At 38.9% G+C, this 25630-nt stretch overlaps 1 protein-coding gene across 5 annotated transcripts in view; it reads right to left on the minus strand.

The window, feature by feature from the left end:
* Nucleotides 1-25630, minus strand: part of PDSS2 (decaprenyl diphosphate synthase subunit 2) — a 125338-nt gene that overhangs the window by 6197 nt on the left and 93511 nt on the right. For 4 of the 5 annotated variants that reach the window (XM_026119887.2, XM_026119883.2, XM_026119886.2 and 1 more), the window contains 4 exons: nucleotides 24024-24098; nucleotides 14546-14719; nucleotides 12776-12907; nucleotides 7282-7317 (listed from right to left, as the gene is read on the minus strand). In XM_026119887.2, the coding sequence (XP_025975672.1) occupies nucleotides 7282-7317; nucleotides 12776-12907; nucleotides 14546-14719; nucleotides 24024-24098 (417 nt within the window). The remainder of the gene's footprint in view (nucleotides 1-7281; nucleotides 7318-12775; nucleotides 12908-14545; nucleotides 14720-24023; nucleotides 24099-25630) is intronic. The other variant, XM_026119884.2, reaches the window with a different exon arrangement.

Here is a 25630-nt window from a genome sequence, read left to right on the forward strand (position 1 = left end):
TCTGTACACTGACTCCTCCTAACCCACCATAAAATCAAAACAGTATGTTTGTGTGTTCCATCTCACTGCTTAAGAAATAGCAAGACTTTAAAACTAAGTTATTTCCTGGAGTGGAACATAAATGAATGATATGAAGAGAATGTATTGTCCAGGTCATACCTGAAATAAAACAGAAATAAATTCACATTCTTGCTCCTACTTTGTAGCACATTTGGGCACATTAACTAACAAGGAAAGGATATTCTACATATGGGATAACAACCTTGATAGGATCTACACAGCTTTCAGATTCTGCTGCCTTGTCATAAATAATGAATGTAATGAAATGGTGCGTGTGGGGAAATCTCAAACTGATTGCTCATTTTGTGTATGGTACTAAATAGTCATCCAACAGAGGTTGCCTCTAACCAGATTTGATAAGATTCAGCTGGATTTGAATCAATAGGCAAAAGGCTGAGAGGTCCACATCCTTTTCTTCTGGTATTTGAGCTATCCCTTTTCCTCTGTAGTCCATTTTTTATAGAAGCAGTGTGCCCTTGCAGCAAAGATGATCAATCCCATGCTGGGCTATGTTAGCAAGAGTAGCCAGCAGGTCAAAGGAAGCAATTACTCCCCCCCAGTTGGCCCTTGTGAGAACACATTTGGAGTAGAGTGTCCAGTTTTGGGCTTCCCAGCGCTAGAAAGCCATTGCCGTACTGCAGCAAGTGTGGCAGAAGGCCACCAAGAAGATTAGGGGGCTGGAGTGCATGGCATACAAGGAAAGGCTGAGAATTGCCTTTTTCTCAGCCTTAGAAAGAGAAGGCTCAGGGAAGATGTTATTGCCGTCCCAACTACCTAACAGGAGGGTGCAGAGAAGTCAGAACGAGACTCTTCTCAGAGATGCATGCAGGCAGGATGAGAGGCAATGGGCACAGGCAGCATGGGAAATGCCGATCAGATACAAAAAAATTTTTTTCCAGCAGGAAGGGGGTGAAGCCCTGGAGCAGGTTGCCCAAGGAAGCTGTGAAATCTCTGACCTTGCAGATACTCAAAATTGAACTGGACAAAGCCCTGAGCTATCTAATCTGAGCTGGCTCTGCTCTGGGCCAAGGTTGGCCCAGATGCTCCCAAGAGCTCTCTTTCAACTTAAACTATGGCATGATTCTGTGAATAAAGTTCAAAGCGCTGTGTCTTCCTGTCTTTATTTTAAAAAGGCAAAGAGAAATTTTGTCGTCCATAACACGGAGATTAAGTATTTGCCTTCCAGACCAACTATTCTGGATTCCTGCTGGACAGAATGGCTTCTCTGAGGGGAGTGGGAGCTCCAAGAAACAATCTAGGGGCTGCTAGATTTTGGAGACTGAAAAATCAATGAAGACAAAAGAACTGCAGGTGCGCAAGTACAAAGACAACAGACTCAGAATCTTCTCTGCTGATGTATTTCTCCCTTTTTTCCTAGCCAAAGGAGAGAATTTTCCTTTCAGATAGCTCCATTTATAAAGAACAATGAATTCTATAGGGAAACCCTTCCCCCCCGAATATGTGGTAAATATGCTGACTGTACTAGACTTTGTGTACACAGGGAGAATAAGAACACCAAAATTTTTAATTTTGTTTCTGCCATGGTCAAACTTAGGATTATTTTTATTTTTTTAAGTGACGAGATATCAACAAGCAAGTTCAGAAAAAAGTTGTATTTTTTGTTTTAGAAGAATGACCCTAAACAGTTAAATTTCTTATACACTGAAATCTTCAGAAATCATGTATTCTCTCTGATCTTGAAATAAGCTTAAATATTCTAAACTTCTGAAATAAAAAGAAACCCAAAAAGACAAAATTTAAATTGATCTGTGGTTGAGCGGCTGACCAATGCATTAAGTGTTTACAATGTTCTACCCTAGATTTTCTAAATTTGTTTTCTCTTTTGTGGGAACATCATACTCAACAAGCACTGATGATCTAAAAGACAGCTGAAATGTTACCCTGAAAGGGCACTGACATGCTTCACAGCCAGCAGATCAACTTTTTCTTTCACCTTTGTTTTTCAAGCACCTTGGAGTCTCTCAGCTTTTGCTCTTACGTTTTCGATCTTTTCTTGTGGCTGGGCAGAGGGTTATGCTCTTCCTCCTCAAAAGGGGAGTGGGACAATCATTTCTTTAAGTGCATAATTTCATAATGTCATAAAGCACTATCGCCCAAAGCTTTCTTCATCTTTGCTGGATATATGCAGAATGATATGCCACTTGAAACTGGGGCAGTGAATATATTTATCCAGTTTTTTTTTTTTAAGATACTTTTTCTATATAAGAGGTAAAGTAATACATCTGTAAAGGACATAATACCCCACAGAAGCTTGCATTAGTATAACTATACATCTGCAAATAAGATATTTTTCTTACTAGGCTGACACATAGATAAATTAACTTTTTCCTTCGAAGTCAAAAAAGCCCTCCCTAGGAAAAGACCAATTCTGGAAAGAGTCACGCCCAACAGTTAAGGAAAGAAACAGTCCACTCGTAGGGAACACTGCTACTCGGGCTGTTACGCAGTTAATATTATGCCAACTGTTACGTACTTTGCTAGCCTGTGTTAAAAATTAAACCTGATTGATTGTACAGACCCTTTATGTTTTAGAAAAGATACCAGCTTTCTCTTATTACACCTTTCCAGGTCTTTGACAATCAACTTACAGGCCTATTAGCTTGTGAATCTAAACAAAGGTAGGTAAATGGTGCCTTTTACCAATGAGCTTGACTTTCTTAAATTACGGCATTGCAAATGGCCATTAATTGCCATCTTAGCACACCCAAGCACACACAATTAAATTCACATTTATGCTAAAAGATGTGATAAGTGTTTATTCTAATGAAACAGAAGTAATGCTGGATTCTCCTCCCAAAGCAGCCATGGAAAACACCCACTGATTAAAAACAAAGATGCAAGTGATTTTTGGGTTTGGTGTACACCTTCATAATTCAGGTAACTGTCTTACCTTTCTTTACAATTTAGCTGAGGTCTGATTTAAAAAGGAAAAGGACCTCCCCCCAAAAAACAACCAAAAAAGAAAACCCAAACCTACCCAGAATTAACAGCGTAACAGCATCCTTCATTTAATAAGCAGCTCATCTATCTTGAGACATGGTTAATTCTAGCAAAGGAGAGAACAGCTTCTTCTGATGGTTTTGGCTGCTTTTGCAATATTACTAACACATCCAAAATAATTGTATTCACTGAGGAGGGCTTTTTTTTTTTTTTGGAAAACATATATAATGACAAAAGGAATTAATAGCAGTGGCCACTCCAAAACAAGCAAGACAAACTTCAGTGAAAAACTACTGTTGGTCATAAGTGTTTTCCGCAAACAAAAAATCCTGTTTTTCCTCTTCACTGCATTTTAGGAATAAGTGAATAAATACAACATCCCGTAGTCGCATGACATACCTCATGATAGTTCTAGCATTTAATTAAAAAGAACTGGGGAACTACTGTTATTTGTAACATGGGACTGTAAAACCCGTCTGCAGACAGCACCGTAGTGGTGTGAATGCACTAGCTGCCATAGTTACCTGTGAGCTGTGGGGCTCTTGCCAACACAACTGGGTGGGACTGCATTACTGTTATTTATTAGCTGCATGACAGTACAATACCAAAGTGAAACCTCCTTGTTTCCAAAAGTCAGCTTTCCCATTTTTCTTCTACGATTCCTTCCTACCATATGCAAAGTCTGGACATCAGTGCCATGCCGTGTACAAATGCCTGGATCTACTTCTTCTTGACTCCCATTACTTCCAGTACAGTACACAATCTGCTCCCTGTGTTAACATGCATGTAGTCCATTATATACAAATCAATAAATTCAAAGTATATCACAGCACTGCTGATGTACCACACATTTCCCATGCCAGTTTGGATGAAAGGACTGTAACAGATAGCAGAGCAAATGGACAGGGTTACATTAAAAAAATGAAGCTTTGCTAAGTCCTCTCTCACTTGACTTAATTTATCTTTTCCAAATGCTGCATTAAGAAAAACAAATCCTTTCTATAATATACTAACTGGCTAAAAAATGTAGGACTTCACACACTTAAGTGCTATCTTCTGATTTTTCTACAGTCTCAGCCAGAAGACACAAGAGTAATTCCCAGCTCACTCATTTCTGTGACTAGTTATGTCTTTGCTGTCCTTCCCAATCTTTTCCCATCTATTTAGCCCAGGTTTCTCCAGGCAGAAACTCTCTCCTAACATGTCTGTATACAGCCTACCATCACTGAGGCCTTGATTTCAGTGGAGGTTTTTAATCAATATTATGAAAGAGGAAGTAATTCAGTTGAGAATTACAGTTTGTTGTTTTAGAATTACACAGCTTATCTTGCATGGCAAGGTAGATGTAAAATGGATAAAGGCTTTCCATTTAAAAAAAATCATAGATTTTTGTCAAGATCAGACCTACAAATGGGGGTGACAGGAAAGTTGCTGTCTCTTTCATTGACATACATGAGTTTTGCCTCTGCCATATATAGGTACCTTCTCCTTTGTTATCTGAGAAACAACACTAAAACAGAGCTGGAACTACTTTTTCATCTCTGGAAGAGACTTTCAAACAGCACAATGATGGATCAATAATTTGTCTGGATGTGGTGTGATGGTATAGCAAAAAAAACAGAGTGGAACATTCAGAGACTAATGTGAGAAAATGGATTCAGAAATAGTGACCTTAAAACAAGCCTTTTGTGATATCAGAGTCTTCTGATAAAAAGATTGATATGTTAGGAGAAAAAAAATACCAAAAATTTTGCAGAACATAACGACCTTATTAACATGACAGTCTCAGACCCAATTAAATTCACGGAAAATATTTCCCTTCTACATCTATGTCAGAACCTTCACTAAATTTACTCGCACCTTCTAGACAGCTGCTTTTTGTCCGTGAAAAACCCAGGGATACCATTTTAATGTCACACGCATCAAATGTACAGCTCAAAGTCCTCAAGCAGCCTCAAAATGGAAATAATACATGGCTTTTATCTTTAAAGGAGGCATGTTGAGCAGGTGGATCTCAATCTTATCTAAGACCACAGTGCGTAAGATATGATATTCTTGAGCAGACAAATCAGCTAACAGTTTGGATATACATTTGCTTATGCATTCAAATAAAGGAACAAACTTTTTATCTTAAGCAAACAGCATGTTGAAGTTCGTAATAAAAATGAAAAGAATAGAAACAATGTAATTTTTCAGAAGTTTTGCAGCTAGTGTTGGTGATCTTCCCTTTTACAAAATTACAGAAGACTTGAAGAGGAACAAAACATCAAATTGATTAGGAATTATAGCCAGATTTACAAAATTAAATGACTTGTCAAAGAAAATAATTCTAGCAACGGAGTAGAAAAAGATGAGAGGACCTTGATGCAGGGAGGAAAAGACTGAACACGTGTAAAAAACTGGCTCCCGTAGCATAGAAATAAAAAAGTTATCATAGTGAAGGGCAAAAAAGAAATACTAATTTGTACTGCGCAACATGTCTTCTAATTGGCTGTGTGCATGTACTGGCCGAGCCACTAAGTGGGGTGAGCTATAGGTTACCAGGGTCACTTAATGTGGATGTAGCTAATGACCACGCCATTTTTTTTTTTCAAATGAAGAAACCCAGCAGGGAGGGATGTGACATCGCAGTATTCAGTTTTGACACTACTACAAAAAGACAAAGTTGATTTTTGTTTGGACTCACAAAGACAATGAAGAATTTTTCGTTATCATTCCTAAACTTGTAATATCTGTGTTTATGTAAGAGATGATGTGTGAAGCTAGTGAAATCGTGTGCTTCCTGGGCAAAGCCAATCGTGTGAAACACCGAACGTGAAGAAGGGCTTCTCCCCATCCCTTCTACTCAAACGCCTGAGGTGCCTAGGCATATTATAAGCTTTTCAATTTCATCTGAAGCATCCAAAGTTTGAAATCATTTAGGTCAATGTATCAGAATGCACTGACAAATCATATAATTCAGTAGAGCGATTTTAGATGCTTTTTTATTTATTTTTTTTATTATTAAAATAACATTGGGCAGATTACAACTGTAACAAGGAGCAAATCCATTCTGGACATAAAAAAGCAAGTAGTCGAGCCTAAGCATTCACAGAAGTGTCTCACACACTGAGATATATTTGAAGAAAAAGATGTTTAAGTGCTCTCAGTGGCAATTTAGAAAACCACAGATGTACCAGTTTTTTTCCGCTGTAGAAAACAAACAATGTCCTGATAAGGACAATGATTTTAAAAAGCAAGCTAAGTTTGAGATCCTTTTTATGGTCAAACAGAAAGGAAAGATAGACAGACTTTTTTAATGATCCCAATTACAAATTTTCTTGATAAATACAGAGTAGTTATAATGGTATTCTGACTTGTATCTGTGTGCTGGCCTGCCATACTAGCAGCAGTCATAGCTAGAGAGCTCTTCCAGCTCCACTTCAAGAAGCAGCTCTGAATCATGCACGTGCTCAGTAATTTATATATTATTTTCCCGTCGATGCTGGAGATAATTAACTGGACCCTCGCGATCTAGTTAAGCCTCTGAACAACTCGGCCTCCTGCTCAGTGAGAGACTAGGGGATATATAACCTCACACTGTCCGTCTCCATCACAGGTAAGCTATGCCCAGCACTAGCAAGGGGCCCTAGCACTTAACGGAGGAGCCCTCTCGACCTGTTCTGCACCTCACGAAGTGTGCTCTGCTGCCTCAGCTACTTTCAGTGCACGAGCTAGTTAGCTCAGATGTGCCTATACTACGGCGTACTGCAGTCCCAGAAGCAAAAGCAGTGGCGACTTAGCTAAAAGCTGTAATGGGGATTGGAAGAAACAATAATTATTAGGAAAATGGGGGGGGGAGCGGAATGGATTTTTTTTTTTAATAGATGGCATGCTACTAAGCTGAAAGATAGAAAAGTAACAGTGTACTCTATTAACATAAAGAGACCATTGAGGGGAGCTAACCTACAGATGACTAAAGCAACAGAGAGAGCAAAAGCAACCAAAAGCCTGGTTTCAAAACTTTGGGGAGGTGAAGGGGATGAACAGCAGCAAAAATTATTATAAAACAGCTATATCTGATACTTACAGTTACTTACAGACCATTACTAGCTCTTTAAATCAAGAAACTGCACAAGCCACTCTCCCTCCCTCCACACTCATATGCACAAATTATAATTTGACTTTATATGGAAGTTTCTTTCAACTGTCAAAAATAATCATGAAAGCATTACAGGAAACGTTAAAAATAATAAACAGATTTAAATGTAATTAACCAACCTTCTTGTAGTCCATTATGCTTCCTTTTCCTTGTGCCTTAAAGAGAGAGATTTTATGTAAGAAGTTATCTACTAAAAACTAGAGTTACAAGAATAAAAATTGTAATTACTAGAGCTATTATTTTAAACATAACTGATTTCCTTTAGAAATCTGATGGGGAAAAATCCAAAACACAACCAGTAGCATTATCAGCCTATATAACATAGTTCTGTTTCAGATGAGATCTCCAGACACCTAACATAAGATTTTTATTATGAGTTCTAGTTAAACAGTTTGTTCAATCCAAAGAGTTTTGGTCATAAGAAATCTTGCTGTTTGCATTAATTAATCTCCCCCATGAGATTCTGAGTATAAACTATATCTCAATCAGCAGTAACAGGATTAAGGAGTTAAGAAAAATCAAGACACCTCTTAAGAGAGAACTACTCGTTATCTCCAGTGATTTGCATGCAGTTAAATGTCTACAGCCGATCCTCTCCAAGAGGATGTCAAGACCATGTCAGACCTATTAGACCTAGATTAGACACGCTAATTATGCGTTGTGTTTAGAATTGCATCTAAGTATACAGTGTTACCCTTTACTTGAGCCGTAAACATATGCAACCTTTACCTCCTAACGTATTCAGAAAGAAGCATGAATACATTTTAAAGTTGTTCTTGCCCAGATGCAGAAAAGTACACAGTCCAAATTCCTCTGTTCCACCACTAGGCTATGTAGAAAATTGCATGCTTATGTCTTTCTCACCCAGTAGCAGTAAATGCCAGACCCAGAGCATTCCTGCTTAGCCAACTTAAAGCCCTTTCCTATGGCCAAATCCACCTGTATCATTATCACCTTGTCCAACTCCAGTCGTTCCCTTTTCAGGCACGCAGAAAAAAAAAAAAAAATCACCTCTACTTCTTTCCCTCTAGCCTCCACATGGGAAGGCCACGAACCTCAGCTCTTCTGGAATGTGTCTTCTGAAAGGATGTAGGTGAGGACCACTACCTCTTGCGGACACTTCAAGTGCTGTCCCAGGAAAGCAGCCAACAGGAGGAGGTGGCCAACTGGCATAAGGAGAAGAGCTGAGGCCTGCACTGAAGAGGAACGCTATGTGGCAAGCCCAGCTTTGAAGAGACGTTGTCAAGACACCATAGATTTGGAATATAAATTATCTTTTGTAAGGGAGGCAGAACAAAATAGAGAAAAGAAGTGAGGAGAAATTAAGCAAGCAGAACAGGAAGGAAAGCAGTAGATTAAAAAAAAAATTGATTTCATTGAAGGAGAAAGGAGACTGATCCGCAAAATCACTTCAATACTCTCTTTAAGCTTCCCCTGAAAAAAATCAGCTTTTCTGGAATGCCTATTAAAAAAACAGCCTGACAGCATTTGGGAGTAGCAAAAACCACTGCCAATAATTGCTTCCTTGTTTGTGCATGCCTATCTCTTGATTTGCCAACTTTTACTCGCACTACTTGGATCTTATGGCTGCTTCAAAATGTATTTAGTAGCTATAGTGTGTATCAGAACATACCAAGAATGTGCTTTCTAACAGATTGCCTATATGCAGATTCACACTGCACGGGAGAATCTGCCAACATGCTTGAGGAAGATGCTTTTGAGTCTTAGCAATACCTGAAAAGGTGTGCTCAGCATGCCTCCTCTTGCATGTAATGCACGTTACAAATGGCAAGAGTTTCCTCATGCTCTGTTCCCCTCAACCATTTGAGGTTGCAATTGCAGAACTGCAATTGCAGTTCTCCAAGCAACAGCCTTAGCTAATCTGTTTTCTAAGCCTTCTTTACTACAATCACACCTTTGTTTTTTTCCTCTTTCTTCTATCCTCACAGTAGTTTGTCCTTTGACTTTTACTGACTCTGCTTTCAGGCACATGGATTTTTTCCTTTTACATCAGACTTTTGTGTCTGGTTTAGCTTCCTCAAAGGCATTAAGCTCAACTTGCAAAAGGTACACACTCTTGTCCAACTTAGATAACTTTCCAGATCCTATCGCAGATGCCTCACTGCTTGGCTGGGGAGCTCAGTCCAAGAATGCCGGGTATCTGGGCCCTCAAGGAATAGCATCTGATTATCAACACATTAGGGAGGTGAATGGCCAACTCAGCTCAGCCCTCCTCCTCAGCACCAAAGACTGCCATGTGCCAGTAATGGAGAACACCACTACCATGACATTCTTCCATTATAAATGTGGTGGTGCGAAACCAGCTCACTTTGCCAGGAAGAAGGATCCCTGAATTCCCCACAAAATGACTCAAAATGCATCAGATAAGCAAGTGGATGGTCTAAGACAATCCTTTTGGAGCAGTTTTTTGGGACTGATATTTTCCAGGATTGACTCGTCTTTCTCAGATGGGATGGTCCCTCTTTCATGCGTTCTTAAAACCTGTACTTGAGAAATGCTTGAGAAAGCATTTGATAAGTGCTTTCCTTCTAACCCTGCTTCTTCTGAGAAGTCTCCAGAATGATATGGCAAAATGCACATGGATTACCCAGGCCTAGATGAGATAGCTCTAGTTTCTGACTTCCTTTTTCTTATTTCAACTACTGAGGACTAAGTTGGATTCTAGACCTGTTCTTGAGGGACTATGCTTAATTTCTTCACTCACACTTTCATCCCTGGTGCCTTGATGCTTAGAAGTCAGACATCTGTTGCAGCTGGGGAAATTTTGGCTCTTCTCTAGTGAGAGGTATCTATAAGAGGCTAAACTCTTCTATCTTCTGACCTCTATAAAATCTTCCTCCCTGTAATCCTAGATTATCTGTTACGTTTTAAGAATACAAAGCTTTCCAAAAGCTCAGTGAGACTGCAATCCACATCTATTTCAACTCTGTCTCAAAAACAGCGTTCGTTCAGCATTTCCCAACCTGTCTGCTACAATGTCTCCTTGGAATCATTTAGGAGCAAGTTATTTATTTATTTATTTATTTATTTCAGGAACCTACCACAGCTCATATTCCTTTTAAAAAAAGATACTTGGCCAAATGCTCACTTTAGTTTTAAATGCACAAGGGTGGGGGTTTTAGTGGTGAACTCAGTGAGGAGAACATGAGAGACTCAGGCTATTGTAGCTGATCCTTCCTATATATTTATCTGTACACACACCCACCCACCCCTACCTATCTATATCTATCTATGTATCTTTTTTTCCCTCTCATGATAAGGCTGTCCTCTGTACACATCCAAAGTTCCTTTCAGGGCATTCTCTGAATTTCATCCAAATCTGAAGCCAGTCTTTCTGAGCTTTTCTTCTTAAAACACATATATTCAGTGTTGATGCAACTTCTTATGCCTGGATATCCAATGTGCTTTGTTCTTTCCAAACGAAGAGACAAAGAGCCTTTCTAAAAGGTCTTTATATCAGCAGGAGAAAGGCTGCCTCCATTCAAAGGCTACTTTGGGAACAGTGACAGTATCAGGACCTCCAACACAAGAACGCTGGTGAAACAATCACACAAATATTGGGCACTCTACAACAGTTCAGGCATCCTTGATGGTGTCTCTGAAGACTGCCTCTAAGATATGCAGGACAAGCACCAAGTTCCAGCCACATGCTTTCTGCCCAGTATACCATGGCAGAGACTACTGGGGCAATGAGGCTTTCCACCTCTTGCTTTCTTGAACTACAAGACCTTCCTCAAAGAGGAGGAAGCTGCCATGAGGAAGTGCTGCCTTTAACCCACTATGTGAATGTTCATGTGGGCAAACACTCAAAGCAGAAAGCCAAATTACTTAGCAGTAACTAGAGGTTCATAATGTGATTTCCATATGCCTAGTCATAACCTAGCTACTAAGAAAATTCCAGCTGACAGAAACTGAGTACATGGCGCATGCTTTATCTATTTATACCATATGAATTACATTGCAGAAGTGTGCGTTATGAGCATGCTCTTATGAGTATTACCAACATGAGAAAGTTTCTGGCTTGAGCATTTGGACTATCTTGTAGGCCACACAGTAAAAGTGACCACAGACAGTATCTCAAAGAGCTTGTAGTTATCGAAAGGTTACTTTTCCTCAATCAACACAAGCCAAGAAAGGCTCCTTGACGAGTTGTTCCACTTTGTATTTAACAGCAGCAGTGGTTAGTAGATACTTTTGCGTAGTGCATGCCACTTTTTTTTTCTTTCAGTGAGAACTGCTTCATTGTTTCTGTAATGCCCATTTTTGGTATAAGAATTAGAAGGCAGACAGACGGCACTCCTGGAATTCTGCAACCTCCTCTAGATTCTGCAGATGGGAAATTGTTTCAGAGCTTTTATAAACTGTGCTGTAGTAATACCATTATTCTCCAGCTGCAATCATCCAAATCCATTTACATTCAACTCGCATATCAGCCTTGTGTTGAGACTGTAGAATTCCAAAATTTCTAGTCATACATTAAACTACCAGATCCTAATTTCAAAATGACAGAAGTTCACTTTGGTTTGATAATTTTTTCCCCCCTCCTCTGCACCACTGTAAGGTTAAGCATGTTGCATGTATTTCCCACAACCTTCACTCCTGAAGAAACTTTGCTTCTCTCTGCAGTATGTGAATGCAGGCTGCAACCTGGCAGTCAGAAACGCAAAAGTAGTCAGAAGCCCTCACTCCCTGCCCTTTGCCCCCCAGTTCTGCTTTCAAAATAGAAAGAAAGGGTGCAGGTCTGGAATGAATATGCTTGCAGAGAAATAGCTTTTTATTGAAGCAAGTAGTCTTTCTGCTGCAGAATCTGTATAAAAATTGAAGGCATTTCCAAAGGACACTCATCACAGCTTTTAGACAGGCAAAACATGTCCAGCTGATGCAGGAACTTCACAGGATGGAGAAGCATTTTGGGGTGATTTTCCCCTTTTCTCCCCCTGCTCTCTTGTACAGTCATCTATCTGAATTCCAGCAACACCCAGGGGACAACTCCTGAACCTGAACCTCACTGTGCTACATGATATGTAAAACAAAGATTTATATTACACAACTATCTTGTTTTTACTCCTTTTCTCATTTAGTAGAGGGAAAGAATTAAGAGAACTGAGAATAGGGACACTGACCAGCTAGATCTCACAAATCTTTCCGTAGTGGTCAGGAAGCCATGATCCCCAGCTCTTTTCTCCCTGTCCAAAATTACTGCTCCCAGATCAAAGCTGGCAGAAGAAAACGCACGCCTCTCATTTAACTACTGTGGTGCAGAGATCTTTGGTTGAAGCTGAGTGAAAGTAGTTTCAAGCTACTATGTGGGACTTTGCACAAGTACTGAGGAACAGACATATGTTCCGTGCCAAAGCATCTGCTTGTTACCCCTTCCATTGCTACACTGAAGTTTGACAGAGCTCATTTGTCTGTGCCCAACATTTTCCCTCTCTTGAAAGAGAAATGTGTAAATGCTGCCGAGCAGAATTAGTCTCTCTATATTACCCTGTCTGTTGTTAGTTTTCGAGTTTCTTTGTAGACTGAAAGTGTAGACAGGAAGAGAGATCCAAATGGCAAAACTAAGAAATTATGAACAATGTTTTAATTTACCTCTCTAATCTGTTTAATCCATGCCTCTCTTCCAAGGAATTCCTGATGCAGGACTGCAGGAGCAGAATTTAAACTGAAGACCACGGTGTCACTAGAACTTCCTTTAACAAATGGCTGAAGGTCTGAATGTAGCTGAAAGAGAAGAACATTTTTCTTCAAATACTAGAAAAAGCTTATACATATCCATCCACCGACCAATTCAAGGTCCATATCCTGACTCTATACCTAATTGCCACCTTCTGCACTGACAGCTGTATCTTGGTTGCACTACAGTTTTAAGGAAGGGAAAGAAAAAAGGGGGAAGCACTGCAGTGGCATGAAGTTGTGTTGAAGAGAAGCACAGAGAATCTGCAAAGAATAGGTAAATGACAGCTGGCAGAGCTGGACAAGAGATGGGACAGCCAGATAGGCAATTGTTGAGTGGAAGGAAGTGCAAAAAATTATAAAGGAAAGAATGATCCCCCCTTTGATGGGAAGAATGCCCATTTTAAGAACGGTGAATGGTAATACATTCTACTTTAAAGTAACTGAGGAAGTTGAAGACATATGAGTCTCCTGATAAAGCAAATGTTTTATAGCTAGTAGCTTTCTATGAAAATCATGTCATCTTTTATACACAGCAACATTAGTCAACCGTGAATGGATTAATATTAAAGTATACACAAAGTGTTAAGGCTATAAACTGCACTAGAAAGGGTTTACTGGTGTAGTTGTACCTAGTATTCTTAAGCCAGTAAATCTGTGCTTTATAAAACCACCTCCTTGTCCTGGAGGAGCAAGAAACTATCTAAACCAACCCAGCCGATGTGGATGGGGAGGTCTCAGGATACGTCTGTACTAGCTAGTAGTACAATCCAATAGGAGTGGATCTGTACAACAAACCGGACTACTGGGGACCCTATATCCACACAGTACGTGTTATCTGTTGGACTAGCTCTAGCTGCGGACTGAATGACTTCTAATGGTTGGAGAATATCTTTCAGTTCAGTCTCCTGGCAAAGAAATCCAGCTCTGAGACACACTATAATTTGAACAAAGCGCAGTAAGTGGGGGCACTCCTGGTCCGAGTTAAAATGCTAATACGGACGCACCTCTGAGCAGGACCAGTGGCCTCCCAGGCAGGGCAAGCAGCACAGCCATTTTGCAGCAAATGTCTTGCCTCAACGTGAGGGAGCCCATGGGCCTCTGGGGGAAATCGTACTGCTGCAGTAGTCTAGGATGCTACTGCCCTTATCCAGTTTCCTCCCTCCTTATCCCTCAACTCCCCCTCTGGAAGTTGTCTCCACAGCAGATTTGTCAGGAGGGAACATATGCCGGGACTTCAGCCATTGCAGCTCATGGCTCAACTTCTGCTGCTGCTGCAGATGGCTGGGCCTATCAGTATCAACCTCTGCACAAGACGTCCAACACATGCTTCCTCCTGCAACTCCTACTACCGGGATAGTGGCTTCAGGAAGAAAGTAGGAGCAGAGAAGGTAATGTCTCAAGCTGCTACAGGAAGATGCGCCAGAGGGCCTTTAATAGTGCCCCAAACGAAGTAAGCTATGCTGCTCAAAGGGTGATTTTGCCAGTTCATGAGCACTCCTCATACCAGCAGTTTCTGCAAATGTTGTCATATCAGGTGGTGGCCAAATCTCTTAACACCACTGACCTGCTGGCAAAAGTCTATGGCACAGTAGTAGCACAGGACAGAGCTTAAGAGCAACAAATCGGAGAAGTTCTTACAAGTCCTTCTGTTTATAAAATCCTGGAAAGAAAGAAAAGGTATACCTTGTGACTCATAGACATGTGCTTTCCATACTGAAATGCCATGTCCTGAATCTCTGCGTTATGCTTTGCTAATTCCATTGCAGCCTGGCAGCTCTTTGCCAGCAAGGCACTATGGGAGAGGAAAACCTGTTCTTTCCAAGTTGATATTCCGATATCATCTGTAAGACAGTTTTCCTGAAAATGAAACAAAGGCTAAAATGAAAACAGCAAAACTGCAGCCATATCAGATAGTGGAAGTTAACAGTGCTGCCCAGGAAAATGCAATACACGGCAAGTAAGAACACTCTGGGTGCCAAGGCCAGATAAAGGGCATGCTTCAGGGATGGGTGGAGAAAAATATTACCCTAAGTGTGCTAGCAGCACAAATAACATTTTAGTTTTCTGCTCAAAAAGTCCACAGAAATATATGGAGCTGCCAACAGATTTTACATAGACCCTTTTCTTAATGTCTATATCATTAGACTGAACATTAACAGCCAGTTGCATTCCTACTGAGCTACTGGGGGGGGGGGGGCAGGGGAGGGAGTAGAGCACACCAGCATTTAAATCCCTTATCTGTAAAAAAAAAAAAAAAAAAAAAAAAAAAAAAAGAAAGAAAAACCCAAAACCAAAAAACAATAATCCCAAGCAAACAGGGGAAGACATTTCTGAGTTACTACAACTTCTCCTTTGCAGTTAAGAAAAAAATTAAAATCACAAAAGGTTTTAAAAATACTTATAGAACTGTATGGGAAAAAAGGAGGGCAGTGACAGAGGACTTGTACCTCTTTCACTTCAATCTTAAGGACCAGGAAAGACTAAAAGTGTTTAAAATAAAACTATGCTTTAGAAATATCAAGTATTAAGTTTCCCAGAGGACTGACAAGAGATCTCAGTGACGCTTCTAGTGAACTTTTTCACCTTGACTGTAGGGTCAAAGATGCTCAATACTTCTCAAAATTCTTTTGCATACAAAACATTAATGTGAATTACTTTGCACAGAGCTGAAATGTGTTTTTATTAACAGGAACCCAATCCCTTCCCCCCCAACCCCAAATTCAACTGCAGCTCCTTGGCTCACATGGTGTCAGTCTTGAAGGCTAGACGTGACCTGTAATCTTTCTCTCTCTCTCTCTCTCTCTCTCTCTCTCTCTCTCTCTCTCTCTCTCACACACACACACACACACACACACACACACACACACACACCTGTCATGCCTTTAGATACTCTCTAAAGAGAAAAAACAAAAATGAAAAAGACCACAAAGTTTCTTCTGTTTAGAAAAAAACAAAAATCAGTACTGAGAAGCTACAGAGAAATTTCAGGTATGTAAATGATAAAAATAGTTTGCAATTTCTCAGCTCATTCAAATCTATAGCATGCACTAAGCCAAAATGGTGTTCTTCAAAGAAATAATATAAAAAAACCCACATATACAACTAGCCTTTTCCCCTCAACGTAATGTCAATTAAATTACTTAGAAATGAGTAAGAACTAATTCTGTGTGACCCTGTAGTCTTCTAGCAAGGTATTAGCTGTCACGAAATTGGTAACAAATGAAATAGAATCCATCCGTTCAGCTCTGGTCTTCCTCCCTTATGGATATCGCCCAGAAGTGCTGCGTTACAAGGCAGAAGATAATATGAGACCAATGGAAAAAGTAGGAGAATTCTGCAATGCCAAGTAACACAATGTACCAAAATTCCTCTGCTTTCCGACATACTACTATACAAGGAAAAGAAGAACAGAAAAACCACGTTTGCTATTATGCATGTGATAACTTACAAAGTCAAGCCTAAACTTCCCTTATGTTTCATTTTACTGTAGTATTTTTGTTTTAATATCTTAACTCAGCCCAGAGAATGTGCAAATTCCCATGACTGGCAAAATGTCAAAATGAGCATTTAACTCTAGTAGTTTCCTATGTATCAAGTCATTTTTTCACTCAGATATAGATCAATTTATTTTAAAATTAAAATCAGGAGCTCTTGGAAGACGCAACACGATCTTTTCCTTAACAACCAATCTGTTCAGATAAAAAACCCACAGTATTTACTAAAATCTGCTGGATGATATACTGAAAATTGGCAGTGACTTTTATAATTATTTGTTTTAAATCCAACCAAGGCAGAAACAGACTAGCAAGGTAAGTTGAAACAATTTATGAAGTTATTAAAATCTTTCAGAACACCTGTAAATTTAAAATGTCAGCATGCCTGAGCCTCTGAACAGTCATAGAACAGCAGACATCATCACATACCAACTGCAGGAACTGAAGACAGTTAAACAGTCATTCATATTTTTACAGAATATTACAAAAAGTTCTTCAGCAAGTTTGAATTTAATCACATGACTGAAAGCAATGGCATGACAAGTTACTGTCCACTATTTAAACCCATTAATTGACTATGCACTGGGGTCAGTTACAAAAAAGCCCAAGTTTGCTTAAACTGCATGGTTTGCTGAGCTTTTAGAGATCCCCCTTTACATTAAAGGAATCAAGACAGGCTTACATTCTTTATAATTTGAAAAAGTACATAATTTTATGAAAAAACTTAACATCCACAGGACTTTGTTTTTATTACAGGCTGTTTGAAGAAAGATTTGCTAGTTTTCTATGGAAAGGCAGTAACAAACATCAACATCACATCAAGATCATACAAGATTTCAAGCATCTAAACCAGGCTTCAAAAAGAGGAAAACATGTGAGACATATTCAAAGGTGCAATACTGAATTCTTATAAACACATAAACTTATAAACTGCACAACTGTGTGTTACAATAAGAAGGAAGTTCTAAAAAGGAGTTAGCCCCATACAGGTCTGCATTAGCATATGAGCTTGCAAGCCAAAATATAGCTGATTCTAGTCACAGAAAGTCTTCTGACCACATACCTCTTTAAGCTTCTGCTGGTTAAAAAGACAGACTACCTTTCTTCAGTGAAATTTTCCAACAACCCAAATGCCATTTTTTCCCAAGCGTAATTCCCATGTTATACAACTGTCCCATCAGCTACGCTGTATTTTTTTTTTACAGCAAAGTTAGGTATGGCAAGACCTAAAAATTATTTTAAAACATCAAGGGAAAAATGAAACTAGCTCTAGACTGCAGATGCGAAGCCATGCCTATGCATGTTATTTTTATGAAAAGCTTCACTTTTTGGCAAGCATTTTTTGGTCAGCAGTGAGTATTTCAAAGGATAAACATGAAAGCAGATACCAGTTGGCCCAAAAGAGTCATAGTAGCCTTTCACAGAAAAACCTGTTCAAAGTCAGATCACCAAATCCGTTTCAACTGTAGTCGACAGTGCTTAGACATGTGATTAACTAATGCCTACGGAGTAAACTAATTAAAGTCCCGTTCCCAAGAAATGGGTCCAGATCACAGCTCTGATGTTGTTTGGGTGGGAGAAGCTGGATGAACAGAACCGAAGTGCCCTCTCGCTCCGTGCCTGAAAAAAGCCACTTCCACATACAGTCTGGGGAATGCTGGCATGGAAGCACAGGGAGGCCAGCACTGGAAGACATCAGCATCCAACTCTGTCAATCACCATTTCCTATGTGAGTTATGCTCAACTAAAATAGTCCGAGAGTCTAATAACGTTTGCTTTTCATGTGTTAATGTTCTGACAATTCATTTACCTTAATGACTTGAAAAATTCAAGTAGTTCTTAAAAATTCAGTTGTGTTACTGCTTTCCAATTCAACAAGAATCAATGTTTTAAAAATGAGTTTTTCAAGGCAGTAATTGCAAATGGAAAATTAAGAACAGGTGCTTCCATCTTACTAACGTCAAGTTCAGTAACTTGTTAGAAAGAAATTGGCTAGTTGAGATTTTTCTGTTAAGCTATTTCTGCAGTTTAAATTCAGTTTGGAAAATCATTCAAGGCAATAGGAGACGGAAAGAACTTTTAGAAGATGAAATCGTGGGGCAAAATATACATTCATAACCATTGAGAAGGGCAGCCCTTATTAGTTACATTAACAAGGATGCCTAATACAAAAGTGGCACTTAATTTGTTACACTAGAGAAGAAGCTTACATACAGTTTGACTGCAAAGGTACTCAGGAAAACAGGAGAGTTTTTAAGAAGCTTTTTAAAATATTTATTTATTTATTTATTTTGAAGTGCACAAAATCATCTGCAAAACCAGGAAAGAGAAGTCAGAGGGTTTTTCAATGTAAAACTTAAGATGTAGTTTGCAAGGGAGACTTTATTTTAATTCAATATCATGGCAGCTCTTTCTTAGCTATCTGCTCTTGCACAAAATGGTCAAACTGTCTGAACCACTTACACATCAAACTTTAGTTTGATTCTCAACGGACAAATAATCCATAGAAACACACTAAAATATTTTGAAATAGCGCTAGCATTTTGAAGTTTTAAGTTAGATAGTTCAACAACTTCCACAGTTTTATTGTTTTTTCTGCATGTAAAATAGATCTAACAGTAGCAAGATAGTTACCTTGAAATGCATCTTGCACTTGCTGGACGTAAGCCTTAAACAGATGCTTCCCTGCTTGCTTAACATGACAGGGCATGCTTTATTGGTCTATTAATACATGCCTTTGGTGCTTCTGGAGGAAAAAGGGGGGCTGCAAATGGTCAATAAAACATGCCCTTGAGTACCTAATATGTTTACCATGACACTGTAAAAAACAGCACATGATTTTAAAAAATGCTTGAAAAATTATGTTCAATTTAAATCTTTCTCAACATCTGTTACTTTAAAACATCTCTGGCAAAAAGTTTAGTACTTTAAGAACAAAAGCACTAAGCAAATAACATTGGCCCTCTTTATAGCTATGCTTTTTCTTCCTCTGACACATTTACCCATTCTTTTCACAGATGCTCTTTACTCAAATTCAACATTTTATTCATCCCTTTTGTCTTGCAACAGAAAACATTTGTTAAAAGAAGTGCAAGCACTATGCTGCTGCCCTGCTGTAAGGTGGTTTAGTCTACTCAAAACACATCTAATTTACCTTCTAAGGTAAAACTTGAAAGCAGATCCATGATTTATAACATACAATCATAGCAGTTGAGTTGATGGACGTACATACTATTTCTTAACATTTTTATTCCTCAAAGCAGGACTGGAGACCAAACATCAAAGCAGAGCTGGTGCAACTCACTGCATGAAGCCTGCACTTTGCAGGAAAATAGACTTTTGATTCTAGAAATTGTGTTGGCCTAGAACAACTATCTTTAATTCACCATTTGGTACAATGAGTGCTTGCCACTAATATATTTCTTCTTCATGGTTGTTTTACATACTAGTTCAGCCCAATTTCCAAATAGTCCTATCAAAGACTTCAAAAATAACCAACAGCTCTTCTAGCCATCAGTGGAACATGTTAAAAATAGTATTCAGTCTTACTTAACAGTCCCATTCTGATACTAAAAATGAAACTTGGGTAATGCATATTTAGCATCAGCTTGATATTCCAGAGGTGAGGAAAAAAAAAAAAAGTGCAATTTCCCATGAAAATCCATAATTTGTTAAGATGACAGGAATGCTCTGCCAGCTAAAAGTCAAGAGCCAATACACTCACATCCTGCTCCTGATTCTGCTCCTTGACCATGGACTTTCCAATATATCTCTTCCATATTCTGTTAATGGACAGGAATTTTAAAGCATTCTTCATTGATAAGTGTTAAATGCCCGTGGATATTAAGACAGTATGTTTCTACAAGTGCAAAAGTATTCTGTGAGTTAGCAAACATTTTAGAAGCCTTCAGTCTCCTAAATGCAGGAATTGAAGATTCAACACTGTTTTTTGTTATCATGAACCATGATCATGACTGAAGGCCGTCTTAGACAACTTCTGTCTTCACATTTCCAAAAGGCATAAACTTTTATTTGCAAATTAGACCTAGATTTAGGAATGACAGAAGGGAACTGCGAAGAATGTCCTTTACTCATACAAGCATGGGCTCTGACAGAAGGGTTTTAGCACACAAAGCAGCAAAACCTTATCACATCAGTCCTTTCTGCTCCACTTTACAGCCTAGAATATTAGCTTAAGCCACAGACAAAGTGTCTTAACAGCTATTTGCTACTTTGAACATTAGCAAGAACCTTAATTTTCAGGCTGTCTTTGCTGCCAAAGCCTGCACTTAGTAGTTTGGAATACGATTTCAAATAATGATAAAGAGTTAAACATTATCTTTATTTTCCCTGTTCCACACAGATATAATGACTCACCACTCACACAAGATGAAGAATGACCAAACAGAAAGTACTAAAATGGGATGGCTGTAGGACTGCATGTGGTTTTACAGAGAAAAAAAAGAAGTGTTAATGAGAGCTGTCAAATAATTATACCCATTATATGTCTTCAGAAATAAATAAGGTCAGTCTTGTCAGGGCAAGGAATACTTTTAATTTTCCTGCAGGGTCATCTAAAGGAAGTAAACTGAAAAAAATTCTTGGGGTAAACATGAACTTTGGGTCTCAGAGGAGAAAGGTGAATTTTGCTGAGCTATTTTTGTCTAAAGTAAAAGATAAAACCATCTAGGTAGACAATTAGCAAAGCTCAAAGCAACTCAGTGCTAAATAAGAAATTAGTCTATTTTATGGCCCTGAGTAATTTAAAAGACCTGTATTAAAGGCATATTTAACATATGAAGTACAATTTTCCTGCCTCAAAAAAAAAGTAAAAAGATAGCCGTCTGCTTTTCTAAATTTAAGAGATTCCCAGAAATGAAAATGCCATTAAAAACATCCTTATGTCCTACTGTTACAAGCAGAAATAAAGTTTGACATTTGGGACTTAGTTGCAGACTAAATTAAAGCATTTGTCTTACCTCTAGGAAATTTAGTTCAAAATTTTGGCTTGGTCAACTTGCAGTTAGGCATGGAGGGAAGATGCACCAAGGACACAAATAGGACAGGTCAATAACCGACTTAGTCCCTTTCGCAATCCTTGCTAAAGGGATGTTCAGGACATGAATAGCTGCAAAATGGGACACTGCCTCAGCAGAATAGCGTGAGGAAAGCAGCAGGGATAAGTTTAATATACCGCATTGAAGCAAATTTCTCAAAGGACAAAATCAAAGGAATTAAAATAGATCCTGGACTTGTTTGTTCTAGGTCTCATCAGAAGCCATATACAACCCATTATAAAAACTAAACTTCAGACACTGTCATGCAGTTTTCAGTACCTATTATGCCATCAGACTAATTGTGTTTTGAAATAACTGGGTTCCTTTTAGGAAGGGTCTTACTGTATTTTCAGCTCTTGTTAGACAGAAAAGGTCACTGACTATTATGAAACAAAATAAATCTTTTGTATTTGTAATTGGGGCAGGGTAGGGTAAACATTGTGCAGCTGTGCTTAGTGTGCCTCGCACTTCCCCTGTAATCTGCACATGTGAAGTACTTCAGTAATGCAGCAGAAAAATATTTTCTAGCTGCTCTAAGATGATATAATTGTTCCCTGCCAAGGCCGTCAGCTCAGCGCATCGCCAAATGAAGAAAAGGATGACTAAGACCTTCTGCAATGGCAGGCACCCAAAAGAGTCCACAACGTCTCTTGTTTATACAGAGGCCATGGTTAAAATAAAATGCATTAGGATTACAGAGTCACAGTAAGGCAGTCTCATTGCTAAGACAAACTAGCAGAGCTTTACTTCTATGCAAAAAAACCGGCTGCTGTTTTAAATATGACGCATTTGAGATGTGCTTGTTTTCAGAAACCTGCCTGGCTACCGAAAATACAATTTTAAAAGTTCTTTGCAAAAATCTGGAAAATGCCATTTACTTTAACATACAACCCTGAGCATGGTACTAGCTGTGAAGGCTGAAGTGCTGTTTATTCACAGATTAAAACCAGACGGTGCGTAACTGCTGCAAAATTCCCAGCGTGGCATCGCTCCCACACTTCCATCAGAGGGATCCTGCCAGGAGGCGCCAGGCAACGGCTCTGACCGCAGCATCTTCTGGATGCAGCTGTGCCAACCGAGGAGCGCGCTGCCAGCAGCTTTTCCCAGGCAAGCCGTTATCCCACTCCTGCTGGAGGTTATCACGTCCGCAGAGTGAGGAGCTCAGCTGATCGACGTGATCACTCCCTGGCTACTTTCAGTGAATACGGGTAAGCTTAAACTAGGTTAGTTTAAATAACGGGTCTTCGCTAACTCGGTGAAATGTGACTGCAACACCTTGGGGAGCAGGTACACAAGCAAGCCAGACAGCAGGTCTGCAAGACACCAACCAGCAGAGCAGCTCTTTCCAGGGCGCAGTTGCTGCTGCTTGGTGGCACATCCACAGCCCCACTCTCTGCTTGCCTAGTTTGGTTATGGCTCGTGCAGAGCCATCCACACAGGTATCTACTGTCGCGGTAATCCACGTGATCCAGGCTTGCACTGAATTATTAATTTATTTTGCTACATATTGCAACAGGGTAACAACAAAACAGAGTGGAAATCTATACATGTAGCAAGTATAAGTGAATACAAATACTTCTGCAATCTTCAAACCATCTCATCTCTGAACTTTGTTTAAGATTCATGTCTCTGAGGCAAACCAGACATGTGAGAAAATATCAATAGAAATGAATATATCTACTTCAGTGGATTCTAAGATAACCACACATAAACACTGCTGATCATTCCTATACAATGATAATTTGCTATAACAAAACCTGCACAGGGAATGATGACTCTAAATTATGGATTTTTTGCACACATTAAGATACAACCATAACCAGTGCAACAAAGATCTCCATTTTGCTTTAACATGCTGCACAAGCAAACTCAATTTGAGAAGGGTCTCTGAAAGCTTCCTCAAAAGTTCTGTTAAAGACAAAAATACTTAGTTCTAGTTTGACCAATTTTTCACCACACTTCTTGTAGTGCAAAAAGTTAAAGCAGCAGCACAGTACTTCTGTGCTTGCCCCTAAAGAAATACCAGAGTTTTTGGTGTGAATATTTGACTGTCATTTTCCTTCCTGTGCCAACTCCTGGAGCACGTGCACAGTGACTTTTAGTGGAGACGAATGCAGCACTGCACTGCTGCCCCCTCCAAACAAAACTTGCATTTATACCATCAAAAGGTGCAGTGCTCAGAAGAAGGAGGAACCTGATACAAGTTTGGGCTGAAACGTTCTGTAAATATCTTTGGGCAGTTACAGGTTATAAAATATGACATTTCACATGTAGATATTAATGATACCGACAACATTAAAATAAATTGCTTTAACGGACCCTTGACTACAAGTCTCCAGAAGTGTTCGAAAAGCCTGTAGTAAAACGTGTCTAGTGTCCTTAGTAATGACCCATTATATTATTTTATTAAGCACTCACAGAAACAAAATAGTCCCTCTTTGAACACTTCTGGAAACTCCCAGAGTTCACAGGTGGGAACGATGTTACTGCAGAAACTAGGATTGCAATTAACGCTTCTCCTCCCTCTCCCTTTTCCTTTTAAACAAACGGGGAAGTCACCACATATATTATAGCCACACATCAACATAAACATACTACTGAAATTCTTACCTCAGATAATTTTGAGTTTTCATAATATATACCTTGCACTAGGTCACCAATAGCACTTGATATGAGTTCCACAACCTGTAAAACAAAAAAAAAAAAAGAAAAAGAAAGAAAACTTACTTCTTTAATTACCACCAAATTTACTAACAAAGCTGCTGCCAGATTTCCAGAGAGCATAAATGGTTCACTGACTTCCATTGCAGAAGGCGAACTGTGAAAGGCTGCAGGAGTCACCAGGATATTTTCTAGCACAGGCATGAGGAAGAAGCAGATCCTGTCTCCTTACTAGAACCTCCACTAAAGTATTTCTTCTAAGTTTTACGTTAATATAAATGAAAAACAAGGGTTTTTTTTCTTTTTTTCTTTTTTTTCTTTTTTTTTTTTTTTTTTAAGTGTGAACTATGGCATGTATTCTCAGAAGGATATCCACAGAGCTAATAAATCCCAGTTCATGAATATGAGACAACCTCATCTGGGTTTTCTGTTTTGTTTAGGTTTTTTTCTGCCAAGTAAATACTTCAAAATACCTCTCATTGGGAGCTGTTAAAATTCTAATCTTCATGGCTAACACGGGAAAGTCTGAATCCATAGAAAGGTAACCTTTCAAATGTGATCATTTGGTATTCGAGTGTTCTGGGAATGCACTGTGGATGTATTTAGTGCATGGCCTGAGGCTCAGCTGTACCACATACACCGAAACTCTGCAGCACAGGAATGTTTAAATCAGATTTATCAATCTGTATTATCTTCAGGGTTCAGACTTTTTATTTTATTCAAGCGAAGCCTAAAAATCTGAACTTGATCCAGAATGTAAAACAAGCATTCCATGGTCTCACTGGAACTACCGTACAATTTAGAGCCGTGTACATGAACTGTCTTAATTGGAGCAAAATACTCTGATTTATTGTAAAATTAAATGCAGCCATTTCAAATAAGCACACCTTAAGGCTACCCCTTTAGTTGCTCAGAAAGTTTTAATTTCTTGAATGTATAATTTCCTATGCATATGATTCTATATCTGATTCCCCTTTTTGCTTCCTAAAAATTCAGCCTAGTTCTTATTGAATTAAAAGATTTAGTTTCAATTTTTATTATTCTTGTAACTAAAGACAAAAAGCAAAATGATAAAACCCCTAACAGAAAGATATTTTAACATTTAGGCATATTTTGTTTGATAATAAAAACACATTTGTATGCTAGTTTTAAGTACTAGCAGAAAGGTGGGGTTTTTTTAAACATTGGTTCATATACATATTCATATACACAGAACAAGTGCTAACTTTAGAAATGGTGCTGATTAAAAGTCATGTTTTTTCTTGCAATGCATATGGGTTAATTTGCAAGACCTATAAAAACAGCCTAAAAAAAAAATCATGTTGCCCTTTAGGAAACTAGATACCTAAGAAATATTGTAGCAATATGAGCTGCAGAGGAACTGAAAGGACAATGATCCTACAGTGTTACCAGATGTGTTGAGTTACTTAAGTGGGGAACAGAGAAAATGAGGGGCTTTTTTTTTTTCTTTTTCTTTTTTTTTTTTTAACAGTATCAGATAAGCCCTATTCCCAAATCCAGGAGGATTGAGTATCGCCAATAGGTCTATGAAAGTG

Source organism: Dromaius novaehollandiae, chromosome 3 (genome assembly GCF_036370855.1).
Source record: "Dromaius novaehollandiae isolate bDroNov1 chromosome 3, bDroNov1.hap1, whole genome shotgun sequence".
Classification (NCBI taxonomy): domain Eukaryota; kingdom Metazoa; phylum Chordata; class Aves; order Casuariiformes; family Dromaiidae; genus Dromaius; species Dromaius novaehollandiae.